Source organism: Camelus dromedarius, chromosome 13 (assembly GCF_036321535.1).
Source record: "Camelus dromedarius isolate mCamDro1 chromosome 13, mCamDro1.pat, whole genome shotgun sequence".
In the NCBI taxonomy this organism is placed as follows: domain Eukaryota; kingdom Metazoa; phylum Chordata; class Mammalia; order Artiodactyla; family Camelidae; genus Camelus; species Camelus dromedarius.
Genome location: NC_087448.1, coordinates 57,658,871 through 57,674,673, shown reverse-complemented (window position 1 = coordinate 57,674,673; position 15,803 = coordinate 57,658,871). Strand labels below are relative to the sequence as shown.

The window sequence follows — 15,803 nt, the reverse complement described above, 5'->3', positions numbered from 1 at the left end:
AGCAATGTTGAGCCTCTTTTCATGTGCCTGTTGGCCATCTGCATGTCTTCTTTAGAGAAATGTCTATGTAGGTCTTCCACCCATTTTTTGACTGGGTTGTTTGTTATATCTGTTATTGAGTTGTATGAGCTGTTTGTATATTTTGGAAATTAAGCCCTTGTCAATTGCATCATTTGCAAATATTTTCTCCCAGCCCATAGGCTGTCTTTTTGTTTTGTTTACGGTTTCCTTTGCTGTGCAAAAGCTTATAGGTTTGATGAGGTCCATGTTTATTTTTGCTTTCATTTCTTCTGCCTTGGGAGACTGATCTAAGAAAATGTTGCTACGATTTATGTCCAAAGGGAAAAGTAGGGGGAGGGATAAATTAGGGGTATGGATTAATAGAGACATACCACTATACACAAAATAGAGAAACAATAAGGATTAACTGTCTAGCACAGGGAACTATATTCACTATCTTACAATAACCTATAATGAATATGAAAAAGAACATATACATATATGTATGTATCTGCATAAATAAATCACTTTGCTGTACACCTGCAACTAACACATTATAAATCAACTATAGTTCAATTTAAAAAAAAAGTTCGTTTAAGATGCTAAGGTCCCAGGAGGAGGTAGTCTCTGTCAGTTACCAACATTTGACGAAAAAGGCTATTGAACTGATTATAGTATCTCAATGGTTCCTTAACCGATAAACTAAAATCTGTGCCATCTGTTCATGTTATAGTTTTAAGGTCGTCTATCGAAATGCCCCCTGGGTGTAGCTGGCAGAGCCAGGTAACCTGAGCTGCCTGAGGTGTAAGGGACCCGCACGGCTCCCCGTGTGAATCCAGAGCAGCACAGACTTGAGTTTCACTGACTCTCTTATTTCTCTAGTTTTCATGCCCTCTTTACTGATTTTGAGTTTTATTTTTCTTTCTAGTTTGTACATGGCCGGCAAGCTATTCCCTCCTGGTGGATGATTCAGTTTTAGGGTCATACAATTTAGTGATACACTAACAGAATACAATAGAGATCTGTTCTCCCTTGGAAGAGAAAAATCAGAGAATCTCTTTTGTTTGGTTTTGTTTGAATATTTTTCTATTTTGAGCTCAAATCAATTAAGAAGTTGGTGCCCACTGGGAAGGAAAATAACTCTGCGACATCTGGATTGGCGATTTTTTTTGTGTGCTTCTGTGTTTATTTTGACTAGTGGCTGCAGTTATAGAACTGAAGCTATTAAGCCCTGTGTGTCTGTGTCTGCAATTCAGAAGCGCCTTTACCACTTATGTATGGAAAATTTCCTATTTCTGGAGGGTACCAAAAAATTAGATTATGGCATCTTTTAAATTATAAGCAGTTGCTTATAAAGGTAAGCAGGTGTTTATATAAACTGACTATTCCTAAACCTCACAGAAAATAAGGAAATTGAACCTCTAAGACTTTAAGTTTACTAGACTTCAAATTATTTTACATAAAATACTATCTAACTCAGTGATATTTTAAGACTCCAAGTTCCCAAAATTAAGGTAACTTTTTGGCAAATAATACTAGTATGATGAGTTTTAAAACACAGTTATATCTTTCTCTGACTTATTCACTGTTAAATATAATGCAAATGTACATTTTATTTTACTTGGGTTGATTTCTCCTAAATTTATACAGGATAACTGGTCAATAAGCTAATATTATGCCTATAAAATGTTTAAGATTGTGAAAAATAAATGAGTTCAATTAAAATGAATAATTTTTCTCATAAAATTTTTATATATACAGCAGTTATGTTTTGTAGCATATCAATTTAAAGATAATTCCCCAAATCTTTAGGTAACTTAAAATGGACTTATTTAAGTTGAGCTGACAGTCATTGGGTATCTACCTAATTTCTAAGTAAGTGAGAATACCGAAACTTTGATTATAAAGCATAATATTAAGATTATGTATGTTTGCTTCTTATTCGTATATGCTACTGAGAGGCTGTAACTTAAGTGAGTCATGGCAAATGAATGTGTTCCTTTTTGCCACTTCAAGGGGATGGAAAAGTGATTTATGTCACGTGTTTCAGGAGCCGTGCTAGTCTGCTAAAATGCTTGTAGGTGATGGAAAGTTCTCAGTTATCCACATCTTCTCTCTTCCCAAACTCCTCTGTGAAATATAAGTTATTTTGGTTAATTATTATAATTAAAATGGGTGGTTGAGACTAGGCCAGGTACAATAATGAAAAAGAAATACAACTGTGTATGTGTTTTTGTTTTGGGAAGAAAAAGAGAGTAGTTTTCTCTTAAAGCAGTGGTTCTCAAACTTCCTGGTCTCAGGGCCCCTTTATATTCTCAAAACTCATTTGAGGACACCAAAGAGCTTTGGTTTAAGTGAGTGATAACTGTCCACATTATTGTATTTGAATCAAAACTGAGAAATTTTTAAAATATTGATTCATCTGAAGATAGCAATGACAAATCCATTTTAACATAAATAATATATATTTTGGGAAAAATAACTGTATTTCCCAAAATGAAATATATGAATGACAAAATGCATCGTTTAACATTTGTGCAAGTCTTTCCAATGTCTGGCTTAATAGGAGAGAGCCAGATACATATCTCTTTCTCCATTTATTGTGATGTCATTCATGTACATTCTGGAAAACTCCACGGTATGCTTTTGAGAGAGCGTGAATGAGAAGGCAATTCTAAAAGTAAAATATAAATTTGTTTCAGAATATAAAAGAGAAAAATAAAAGACAAAACTTGGAAAGTGAATTTTATTTGCTCTGGTTTATAATATTTGAATCAAAAAAAAGTATAAAATACATTAAAATTCTGGCCTAGTTCCCTCAGTTTTGATGGCTTGCTTCCCTGGCTTACTGATTAATGCCTTGAATTACAATACAGAATGATCTTATTCCTTACCTTCTATGGAATCTGCCTGGCTAGCAGAGATTCTGTGTCTCACCAAAATTATTTTCAGAGCTTTACATTAACTTGAAAAGTCGCTGATTATTTAAGGAAAGAAAAAGAACAAGTGCTCTCACTGTGAAAAGACCTAAGTTCTTTAAGACTGTGTTACATTCTATATTTATTTTCAAACTTCTTTTTGTTACTTTGATTCTACAGATAACCAAGCATTGTTTTTTAGGCGCCCGTGGTCCTATCTTAATCATACCTGAAAATCTTCTGAGATTAATTTTGGTTTTGCCTTCCCAGACTGAACTCTACATATTTTGGGGGAAACAATTTTTTTGAGGTTATTTTTACACCTAAAACTATCTTGGTGATTTCCTAGATGGGGCCTGGAATATCAAAAAGATTTGTTTCCTTTACCTTATGAAAAGAGAGATGCGATCAAAAATCGCCTTTGTTTACTGTGTTGTATTTTAAGAGTTGCAAGGGAAGAGTTGTCAGATTAGAAGAGATGCCTAGTTTTCCCTAGGTTAAGTTGGTATGGGTAAAATAGTATTAATATATTTCTGAAATTATATACTATATGGGAAAACCCTGGAGATTTATCAGTGAGCTCATTGTCTATAATGTTTTTACCTTCAGGGGAAATACTGATCAGAAACTCTTAGGAAATAGTTATGTAGAGTAGCTCAATAGAGAATTTTACTCTTCTCAATTCTGATTCCTGTCAGAGTGAAAAATTAACCATTAAGCCTCTATAATCTACAGATAACTTCGTATTAGTCTGATGCTTGCCTGAAGGCTCTTTACAGGCTACAGGCCAGAAAGGACAATCTCAAGAATTTCGTGGAAAAGGACTGTATGTACCAGGTACTTTTAAATATTGATATTCAAAGAACAGACTCTTGGGCAAAGGCCACTGAACTGACATTGCTTAAGTCGTGGGTGAGCTGTGCCAGTGGCCTGAGTCAGGATTTTCTTGGATTTCCGGAATCTTTTTAGTCAGGATGCAGATGGCTTCATGAAGGCAGACTTTTCAACCAAGAACCAGCAGAACAAGAATTAAAGACACAGGACCGAATGAACTGAAGAGGAAGATTTTACTGTGGTCACTGATCTGGAATACTGCTGATACTGTTTCAATGTTCTGTTTTCTGGCTACATGAGGATGCCTTTTCTCTTTTTACGCTATCTTTAACCTTCAATGCAGTCAACTCTGTTTGATAAGCTAAATTTCAAACATTTAAAAATGATAGCCAATTATCACGGATCCCCTAGAATTCAAAAACTGAGTCCCCTTGATTTTCATAGCAATATAGTTATTTCACAGGTTTGTTAGAATCCATCCATAGGATATCCCTGGGCCACCAAGCCCTTACCCTGAGTGTCATACGAGAGGATAATAATGCTCACTGTCACATATGACTAGCCTCTTTAAGAACTAAGAGAGCCAAAGCCTATAACCCCCTTCCCCTCAAAGGAAAACTGGCCTGGTACCTGGTTTGCAGAGTCCTGGTCTTACAGGTGCTTAGGAAGCTATCAGGCCAGGAATCTAGCAAATCTTGGAAACCTCAAGGAATTTGACCACGGTTATAAGGACCATAGGTGAAAAACGGTGGAGATTTTCTTGGGCTTGGTTTCTTAGCCTTGGGATAGCAGATAATGGGCTTTGAAAAGCCCATTCCAAGATTCCTTATAAAAACTTTCAGCAAAAGTAAATTTTGTGGGCTTAACAGTTGTTTAATACTGAAGGGATCCATATTTGCAAAGCAAACCAAGGTGATCTATAGGGTTAATTAACACTCTCACTGCACCATTGTAAATAATTAGGCCAAACTTTATGAGACCAGCCTTTTCTTGTGATCAAGAATAATCTTTGAGACGATTATGATTACGGGAGAAGAGGGAGGAAGAACCTTGGGTAGACCAAAAAACTTTGAAATGGGCAAAAAGAAATTACTGGGTATCTTTCCAGTGGAATAGCAGGTGTGGTCTAACACACCCCTCCAGATTATCTGACTCTGTGGGGGTCTGTACCTTCAGTATCTTCGTGCTATCTTGTAACTCTGTAAGTTACAGAAAGCTGATACTATTGTACATGAGTCTTGTCCAGTGAAGATACAACCAATTCCGATGCCCTACTCTCTCCCTAAGAAGAAGCAAATTGTGAAAACACAAATTCACTTAGCATTCTCCACTGTCTATGCATGTTTCTACTCTGGATTTTCCTTTTAACTGGAAGTAACATCTTACCAGTTCCTTTATTAATTAATGACTAATATAAAACCTTTGACATGTATTCAATAAAAAACAAAGTTGTTTTCTATCTCTCCTGGTTGTTATTTCATATATTTTAGAGTATGGACTGCCACCACAGTGACATTCAAGGGCAAGAAGGAAAATCTATCTAGTTGAGCAGCCTCATAACCCAGTGATTTGAGCTCCACTTCATTTGTTAAGGCATCTTGATACACATCAACGATCTTGCAAAACCAAAATAAGCTACAGAAGGAACTGCTTTGCCACTCAGAGCTGGCAGCAACATTCAGCAACAGACACATAATTTATGGGACTCCAGTCCTGTTAGTATTTCAACACAGAAGAACACAATGATGAATGCTGGATCCAAGCTTTGTAATAAAGCTGCTTGGGGACTTCCTGATTTAAGTATTTAAAGATATAACCACCCTGCAGTTAAAAATAAGATGAGGGGACATCCCCAGGTTCACAGATCAAGGGTTATAAAGAATAAAGATATCTTCTTGCCTTCATGTTTCATCTGGCATCACTGTAGCATTTATACTAGAAAGCATCTCAAAACTGGTCATTATTTCATGGATGCGCCTTCCACGTACTGCACTGCAAATGCCTTTATGAGTGTACAAAGACCCCACGTGGCACAACCACCAGGACCCACCATTTACAAAGACTATACTTAGTGGGATGGCTTCACTTCCTTTCTCACCAGCCCTGGAGGCAACATGTCTGATCAGGCCCAGCTATGTAATATGGGGGATCCGATGCAAAATGAAAATACAGGGCCCTTTGCTAAAATTATTAAGAATTACAAGGTGGTGACAGCAGAGCATTAAGCCAAGCATGAGGCCTTTCTAAGCGTGAGGCCTCGTATGACTGCACAGGTCACACATCCATGACACTCGTCCTGAGTCTGATGCTTCTCAAGGAAGAAGGGTAGAGAAGCCCTTAGTCTCTTTATAGTAACAGATGTTAAGACACAGGTTAACGTCTACCCAAATGTCAACTTAGGCCCTATTCCATCCCCTAAGAGTAGGGGGGACTTAAATACATGGCAAAGAAATGAAACTTCCCAAAGAATGAAAAACCCTAGTCCAGTTGGTGAAACTAATCACTTATGCATTTTACTCTCTCATATACAAAATCCCACGCTCCTAAGTTATCCACGTCTCCAAGGACCAGAGAAGGCTTGTGAGCAATCCACACGTGAGAGGTCTCTGGAATAAATGACATCTAGGGTTATCTCACTCACACCAAAGGGACCCCAGAAGGATCTGTCTCCCCAGCGATCCTTGGGCCACAGCCAAGTCTGAACCTGACGCTCAAGGTCTCCTTTCTGGAAACACTGGTTTGAGCATCAACAACATTTTGCTCTTAACTGGCTAGGGTAAAAGTTCAGATCAGCCACCGGTCCTCTGCCCACTTGCAATTTCTTGAAAACACTGTGCTGTTTGGGTAATACCTCCTGATCCTGAGAACTATGAGAATCTCTTCATCTCCCAAGATCTGGATCAAACTGTCCCCCGTCTACCTCGTTCTCACACTTCTAGCACAGCTCCGTACAGGCAGGGACTGTTTGTTTAGTCACCTTTGGGTCCTAAGAGCCCAATACAATGACTGGTATGTGGACGGAGCTCAGTAAACATTTGCTGAATGTATTAGGAGTAGAGGGAGTAGGTAGATGTGGCAATAATTCCACTGGAAATGCTACAATCAGAGGGAAACAGTAATCTTACCTGAAAGCTTGATTTTTGAATTACTATCATTTTCATTAACAAGAATAATGTTAACGGCTGCCACTAACGACCTCTTCCTCTTGTGCTAATTATTTTACATGCATTATATCATTTACGGTTTTTGACAAACTTTGAGGGGTTTTCTTTCCAATATTATCCCTATTTTAGACAAGGAAACTGAGGATCAGAGATGAAGTGCCTGGTCAAGGCCTACACAGCCAGCAGGAGGGCTGAGTTGTACACAGCCCGGCCTGGCTCAGACCTGGCACTTAGTGACCATACGATGCAGCCCCTCTATCTTTCACAAGATGCTACCTTCTATGAGAACTCTAATAGCTGAAATTTGATCTATTATGTGTTTAGCCGAATAGTTAATCCCCTCTTCCTTAATAAGTCTCTAGTGTTAGGTGAGAAATGCTTCGAAGTCATAAGGGGAGAGAACTTTCATATGTATTTATCCTTGGTCCCCTCCCCCAAACCTAGAAGAAGCTGAATGCAAGAATTTTACTTTCTTTCATTGCACTAACTTCACGTGCAACTTACTTGATACAAGAGAAGAGCACAAATTGTCTCAATGAACACTACTTATGAATAGCCTATTTCTTTACCAAAATAATTTGAGAATGCTTATAACAATGGTAAGAGGAGAAAGAGAGAAACCACGAGCTGGGATGGTGGAAAGAAGAAGCAAATACACAGGCCACGTGTGCTGAGGGTCATGGCTGAGCCCGAGCCTCATGTAACCCGCGGATCCCAGTCTCGGGGGAGGAACTCATCACAAGGGACCACTCAGACCCTTTCCGTGGGCTTTAAATTAAGTTACCATTAAATTAAATTGCCACAAAGTCTTAGAAGCCTAAGAAAACACTATTAGAAAGAAAAGTGTGGTCATAAAGTTGGTCATGAAATGATAGGTATTATCTAAGAATAAAAAAGGATCTAAAAAGTCCAAGTACCATTATTAGATTTGAAAAGGTGAGCACGGGACAATAAATGTCCAGGTTTATGCTTCGATAATATCCATCCAACTGGTAACTGACTCTTGAAAAACATAGCTGGTCCTTGAAATTAGAACATCTTCTTTGCCTTTCCTTCCACAGAGCTAGCACGCAATCATGTCCCACTTGCTGTAGGGAATAAAAACACCAAAGTGCTGCAAATGCAGATAATACTGTTCTCTAGAAGTATACTTTCTTAGCTTTTTTCCCTCAGACTTGGAAACATCTTTGCTGTCATCAATCACTTACTTGTGCTAACGCTCTCTCTGCTTTGATGGCATTTTACACACCAAATCAAACGAGCTACATAAATGTTTTATTTCTGCCACTGAAGGATGGTGTGAAGGCTCAGAACCCGAGACAGAAGACACGGGGAGCTGTTAAACATTTCCAGAAGAGGAGAGGGCAGTCTCCCCACCCTGAGGGGCGGCGATCTCAGGACTGGTCAGCTCTCCGCGGCGCCCCAGCTCACCAAATCGGTCCCCGATTTGGAACTCTAACCACAAAGAGTCACCTTGGGGGAAGGTGGGAAAATGAGATATTGCAGTAGATCGAGGGGCAGCCTGGGGCCCCAAGCAGAAAATCTCTGGCCTCTAAAGCAGAAAAGAGACAGAACATCATCAGACATGGCGGGGACCACGTTATTCAATGGTCATTTTTTTTGTATCCCAGTGCCTAGCACGGCACTGGATACAAAGAAGGTTCTGAGTAGCTGTCTCCGCTGGACAGAACTAAAGTCTGGGAGACCCCTAGCTGGGGTCTTTGAGGATGGTAGCTCAATATTCTCATTGAGAAGATGACATCTGACCTCTCTCTTTCATAGGGTGACTGTAAGATCAAATGGAAGTGTCTGTGTGTTTAGAGAGCTCTTTGACAAAATATTAGGCGCTACTCCAACACAAGAATCAAATGCCAGTCCAGTGGCCAATCTTCAGGGCAAAGGAATGGCTGCCGTGAAAGCGGGCCTTTTCCTGCCTGATGGCCTGCCCCTTCTTGCGTGCACCTTCTCTGTGGATCCCATCGTCCTTCTTCCAGCAGCTCCAACAGCTTCCCCTTCCCCACCTCGGGTATTCAAACCACTCTCACAGACAGCAGGGATGCTGAGGGAGTTACCTCTCCCAGCTCTGTGGCACCCGGACAACCCCTCATAGGCTAAGACCTGGTGACAAGAATGCCTTCAAAGAGTTCACCTTATTACTCAGCTTGAATTAAATAAAGCACCAGGCAAAGGCCTTCTGCCGTTACTCCTGTTTAAAGCCAGTTCTGACTGGTAGCTCCAGATCGCCCAGTCTGCCCGCCCCACCAAGCTCCCAGGGTGGGATCCTATCAGGATGGACTCCAAGGACAGTCTGTTCCATTTTCTAAAAGGCCAAGCTTGTATTTCTTAGAAATGGAAGACCTAGCAGTTTAGGCTCCATTTTTCTGGAACTGAGAGACCCCAACTCAACTACATAGCTTTTCCTTTCTTACCCAACTATCGGTGCAAGTTTCCCAGAACAACGTTTTGCCCGAGGACATGCGGCACCCAGGGATGCTGGCAGTGAGCCCTGTGACACCTGCCTGCTTGCAGTCTTCGTGAACCACTGTGCAGAAATAAAACTAGTTATGTGCTAACCTGAATGGGTCCAACAAATAGTACTGGTCTTCATTCAAAGCCTGTATTTTATTTCGCTGAGTGAGTCCGAGTAGCAGGAGTTACTTGGCAGATGAGATAATAACCCAGTGTTATTAAACAGGACTGCACTTGGCTTCCCTTTCTCTTCACTTACATGGATGATGTCAACTCCTTCTACGTGATCTTGATATATGTCCCCTTGTCATGGAGATAAATATAAGGGAACGATTCCTTTAATAAGCTGATACTGAGGTCCCAGTGGCCCCACAAGCCAGGTGTAGCCCCAGACAACTGATCTGTTCTCTCATGTGGGAAAGAAGGGCTTAATAGCGCCTTCTCTAAAACTAAACTCTAACACAAAAAATAATGATTCGTGCATAGGCCCTCTAAAATTGAATTAGCTCATATCCAATACTCCCAAACTATAAATTTAACCACTCAGGAGAAGTTTTTAAAACTAGTGTTTCCAGGCAGATCTACAGGCAGAGCTAATGATGCTTTAAATCAGTCAGTTCACGGGAGCTGATATTAGAGTCTGATACTAGAGTCACTCTTAATATCATTTAGAAAAATTTACAAGTTATGAACAACTCATTTGCAGATACTAACTACTATATATAAAATAGATAAACAACAAGGTCCTACTATATAGCACAGGGAACTAATTCAATACCTTGTAAATAACCTAGAATGAAAAAGAATATGAAAAGGAATATATATATATATATATAACTGAATCAATCACTATGCTGTACACCAGAAATTAACACAACATTATAAACTGACTATATTTCAATAAAAAACAAAAAAAAAAATTCAGATTGGCTTTAGAGTTCTAAAGTAGATCGAAAATTCTCTGCACCAATCATGCTTTGCCTCCAGGGACCGTGAGCAGCACACACGGGACAAACCGGAGTGCGGTCCGAGGGTCACCAGCACACCTGCCTGGGAGGTTTGTTAGGACACAGATGCCCGCAGCCCGGACCAGTGGCCCGAATCTCAGAAGACAGGGCCCAGGAATTTGCTTCTTAACAGATTCCTCAGTAATTCTTCGTATACGGGAAGGTCTGAGAACTGCTCCAAGGAAACACAGAGCTTTCTCTGCTCTTCTCAGCCTCCTGAAATCCACCCCATAAGGAAGAAGAGACTGACAGGCAGCAAGGCGAGGACTCAATAAATAGCTGGTGAAGGACAAAATGTACTGGGTGAGGATTTTCTCTCTCCCCTTTTCCTTAAACTGCCAGGGATCTTGAAGCAGCATTTGAACTCAATTACAGAAATTCTGTGGGCCTGCATGGCTTGTGTTTCGATGCTGTTTTTTCTCTCACTCTCAAATTTTGACTCATATTCTTCCCTGGTTCTAATTTTTACCGTTTTTTTCCTGGCTGCCATTGTTCTGTTTTATGGCTTTTGCAAGCAGTCTCAAATCCTCTGTGGAATAAAATGAGGTATAAATAAGTAAACACACTACGTCCGGATATAAATCAAAGTGACCATTACTTGCGTTCCTGCCATGTTACTCCCGCGCTCAGATCCTGTCCCTGGGGCTGGCCTGCACACCTCTGGCCCCGCAGGCAGCTGGGGATGTTTCCTCAGAGCTCTTTACACAAGCATCAGCGGCCTTACTTGTGTCCTTGGAGCTCGATGGCTGTTCCTTTTCTCCCACCGATGTCCCACATGATGACAGAGTGATCAGAACTGCCCGAGAACAACACTCGCTGGACGGGGTCCCAACAGAGAGCCGTCACCCCACCTGAGAAGACAGATAACAGCCAGACATCAGTCGCAAAGGAACAGCGTTATTCACACAGTGTGAGAGCAAAGGAGTGAGGGTCTCGTGCAGTTCCTGGCTGACAACACACTTTTGCTGAAAGAACACGTAAGTCCCAAAAGAGAAAAAAACTAGCTCCGAAAATAAAAGTCACACCCTTTAAGGATTTCTCTCCCAAAATTTAATGTCCCATAAAATCAATTACCGTAAAGACCAAAGGGAAATGAAAGAGGCAATTAATTGACCTTCAAAACAACAGACATAATTCTAAGAAGAATGGAAAATATTATACTGTTTGGAAATAGTCACCGTATTTTTTAAAGCTGCTACCTACCTCCCACCCCTACAATAACAGATGAGAAGTAAGTGGAGTTTTAAAAAGCTCAGTTAGATTTTTTTAAATTCTTGAACACAGATATGGATAGACAACAACATGAGACTTTAAAATTTACTTTCGTTCTTTGGGAATTTAAATCTATAGATTCTGGAAAAACTACTTACATCCTTAAGTGTCAGTGTCCTCAACTGTAAATTGGGGGTGGGGGGGAATGCGATTAGCACTACTACTGCTGTCGATGATGGTATCAACCTGACCGCCACCTGCTTCACTAGGATGGCAGTTAAGAAAGACTGCCTCGATTACAGAGGCCACTCTGTAAACTGCAGTGTGCAGCAGCAGTGCTGGTTATTAGCATTACTCCGGTGGTGTGGCTATAAAATATTACGACAGACTTCCTTCCCTGGCAGTCCCCTCGTAAATCACACTCCCTGTACTGAGAACAATAGTAACTTTTTCTATATAAGATGAGCACAAAGCCTATGAATACTTAAGAAGGTAAGAATACTAATTTTTTACATTATTGAAAAATACTGTATTCTGAAAAGAACACAAAATTGCTTATTTGTTGGAATCTGACATTTTTAAAATTTAGCCTATCAATTTGTCCTAATGAAGTACTGCACTTTAAAGGCTTTTAGGTACAAACTACTATATACAAAATAGGTAAACAAGGTCCTACTGTATAGCACAGGGAACTACATCCAATATCTTGCAATAGCCTATAATGAAAAAGAACATATACGTATAACTGAACCACTACGTTGTACACCAGAAACTAATACAACACCGTAAATCAACTATATTTCAACAAGTAACAATAAAAAATGAAAAACAAAAGCTTTAAAGAAAGTTTCTCTCATATAATTGTTTCAGAAGATACCTTTTCAAGGACAAAAAGAAAAAAAAAACCCACTATTCTGGATTATGCTTAACAGCTTCTTCCTATACCTGCACAGCATTCTGCTTGTCTATATTCCTGCCCACGTAAGAACACACACCATTCCCCAACTCCTCTGCGATGCTTGCTTAGCCTTTCAAAGCCAAGCAATTTCTCCTGTGTTATCTCTTCTTCTCTCCCCGTTATCAAACTCCATATACCACCCCCAACTTTCCTGCAGTATCTGAGACTGGAATGCTTCAAGATATGCATTCCATCTTGCAAAATGTTTATTCCCACACAGTACTCAAATGACTCACTTTGTTAACTATATGTGGCAGAGTTAGCTAATGGTCTACTGAAATTCGTGTTCCCCCTTCTGTATATACAGCACCCCCTGGAAAGCTGGACCACATTCACTGGTCTCTCTTGCAAGTAGGGGGCATGTGATTTCTCAGCAATGGAACCCAGAAAGCACATGGAAGTCATATGCATCTCTTCCAGGCCAAGGCAGTTAGGATGTCCCTTTTCTACTTTCTCTTTACACTTTCTCCTAGAGGACTCCACGACCCCAGGGCACAGAGAAAGCCTAGAAGGATCCCGGGACCCTGAATCATCACATGGAAGAGAGCAGGAACATCCGCACTGGGTTGTTACATGAGCGAGAAATAAGCCACTGCATTAAGCCACTGAAATGCTGCAAGTCATTTGTTAGAGCAGCAGCATTACCTGTTATAGTGCCATATAATTACTGGAATATTATAACAAGGCTGGTCCAAGAGTCACCCAAAGCTTCATAAATGTAAGACAAGCAGAAAGAATTTACTAATTTAGACTGTTAATATTGATACCTAATATTTAAACAGATTTGGAGAGAACCCTGGTCGGGAAACTGTTAGATTGGCCTCCAAAGCAACCCACTATAAACTCTGAATTGGTTTTTCCTCCAAAATGTATCAAGAATCTAAGCACTGCTCACCACCTCTGCTGCTACCATCCTTATATAAGCCATCATCAAAATCTTGCCTAGAAAATTTTAAAGTATGACACACATTTTGTTACAAAAGCTCTGGGGAGACAAAGCACTCTCATACACTGTTGATGAAAATGCAAACCAGTAATATGGGGGGAACCACACCCAACAAAACTACATACACACTTAGCTTTCAATCCAGGTTCTCACTTCCAGGAATTTGTGTTCAAGAGACTGTCCCCACTCCCATCAAATAACATTCAAAATACATATGTACAAGGCTATTAATCTCAACGTTGTTTGAAACAGCAAAACATTGGGAACAACTTAAACGCTCATACAAGAGAGTAGGTGAATAAACTCCACACGGAATACTAAGCAGCCATGAAAAAGGATGAAGGCCTGCTGGATGGATATGATGCAATTTCCAGAATAAACTATAAACTGAAAAAGACAAAGGGCAAAAGAATATCTACATTATGCTACCTACATCTAAGAAAAAAGGGTAGATGAGAAATTAATGAGATTTGTTACCTAGAGCAGGTGTGTGGAAGAGGCTGGGCACTGGGAATGGAGAACAGATGAAGGGGAGTGACATTTTCATCACATATTTTTTGTTTGGTTCCGAGTTTAGTGTTTCTCATACTCAAAAACAAGTAAAACATAAAAACTAGGAGAGTGTGTCTCCTAGAGGGGTGGGGGTGGGTGGAGGACTTAAACTGAAATATAAACAGAAGCAAGTGAGCCCAGCTGTGTTATACATAAGTGAATGATCCAACCACACTGAAGGGGGTCAGGGGACGAATCAACAAAATTAACTTTGGAAAATGGTAGTAAACCAAATAAAAAAAGATCTGTACACAAATGCAGTACTCAATGAGTCTGTATTTCACAGGGCTATAGTTTATACAGGTTGGCAATTCTGGAACTATTTTACGTGTATTCTAGGATTGAGCAACTAAGTAAATGAATTGAGGATAATGAGAGCTCAGTTTCTCACTATTATAGTGGGAGTTACAAATGGGGGGAGGTTAGAATAAGCCCTCTGTCTACTGAGAAGGCCTAGAAGCAATGACACCCCATTAACAATGAGCCTGCTTTCCAGAGCAGTGCAGACCCACACCCCTCCAGCCTCGTCCACCCCCAGGCCACTCTCCTCGCCCTCCACAACCTAGAGCAGGGATAAAGAATGAGAGCCAGGGCGCCAACGGTTGTGGGTTTCCAGGGTTTATGGTATTTTAACTGATGAAAATCATTTATTCCATTTCTTCGTACTTCCCTCCAGACTTCTGCTTCCCCTCAATGTTTCATTATATGCTTCTCCCTGCCTTGGACGTCCACAATACGACCGGTAACTTTTAACACAAATGACTCATTCTTAAAAGTAAAAGGTTTTGATCATTATAAAATTTAGCTATATTCTTCTATATGCTGATAAAGGGAATTTTTAATGGCTGCCTAATAACCCAACACAGGGATGTGTGGGATATTTTATTTACTAGATTTTTCTCAACTTTTAACTACTATAAATTTTGCTAAGATGAACATTTCTGTACATAAATCTTGGTTCACATTTCTGATTTACTTAGAAGAGATTCTCAACTGTGGAACCAGATCAAACAGATAAACCAGATAAACATTTTTAGAAATTTCATATGTGCTACCAAATGTTCAGTGAACTAATCTTTGGATACTTTCACAACATATCCCGCACAAGCTAAAGACGAGGTGGGGTGTCAGAAAGTCAGGGCTGGACACTGCTGGGTCTGTCTCCACCAGCGTGACCTGGCAACTCACCAAGAGTGGCACCCCTCGGACTGCAAGGTGAGGGCATGGAGGCAAAACGGGCTACAGGAGAGCCATCGAAGTAAGTCCTCAGACCATGAAGCTTCTAGAATAAAGTATGTGACCTTTCGGTTACTGTATTTGGCTCTAGGTGGAAGTGATGAGTGTTTCTGGAAAGATACACGAGCTCTATCTCTAGGCTACATCTTCCCCCTGAGACCCACAACTGGACATTCGGCTGTCTCCTTGCTGCCTCCGCAAGGGTGCCTCTTGGTCATGTTTGGTTTAAAGCACCATGATAATTCTCTTCCAAACCTGCAGTCACCTCCAACCTTCCCGGTTTCTGTCAATGGCATCATCGTCCACCTAGAGAGAAAGCCTCAACCAATCACCAAGTGCTGCTGACTCCTCATCTCCAAAACAGAGTGGGAACCCCTCCCCTTCCTTCCCTCCATGCCGACTGCCATCCTCCCAGTATAAACAGGGACTCCCTCCTTCCACGTGGTCTCCTCACATCCACTCCCACCCCGACTCAATCCACCACCCTTGCTACCAAGCCATTCCTTA

At 40.5% G+C, this 15,803-nt stretch overlaps 1 protein-coding gene across 4 annotated transcripts in view; it reads right to left on the bottom strand.

The window, feature by feature from the left end:
* The window catches only part of WDFY2 (WD repeat and FYVE domain containing 2), a 150,441-nt gene that overhangs the window by 15,719 nt on the left and 118,919 nt on the right, over positions 1–15,803 (bottom strand). For all 4 annotated transcript variants that reach the window (XR_010383628.1, XR_010383629.1, XM_010982397.3 and 1 more), the window contains one exon: positions 11,117–11,243. Coding sequence is in view for 2 of the 4 variants with exons in the window: in XM_010982397.3 (XP_010980699.1) it covers positions 11,117–11,243 (127 nt within the window). In the remaining 2 variants the exon portion in view is untranslated. The remainder of the gene's footprint in view (positions 1–11,116; positions 11,244–15,803) is intronic.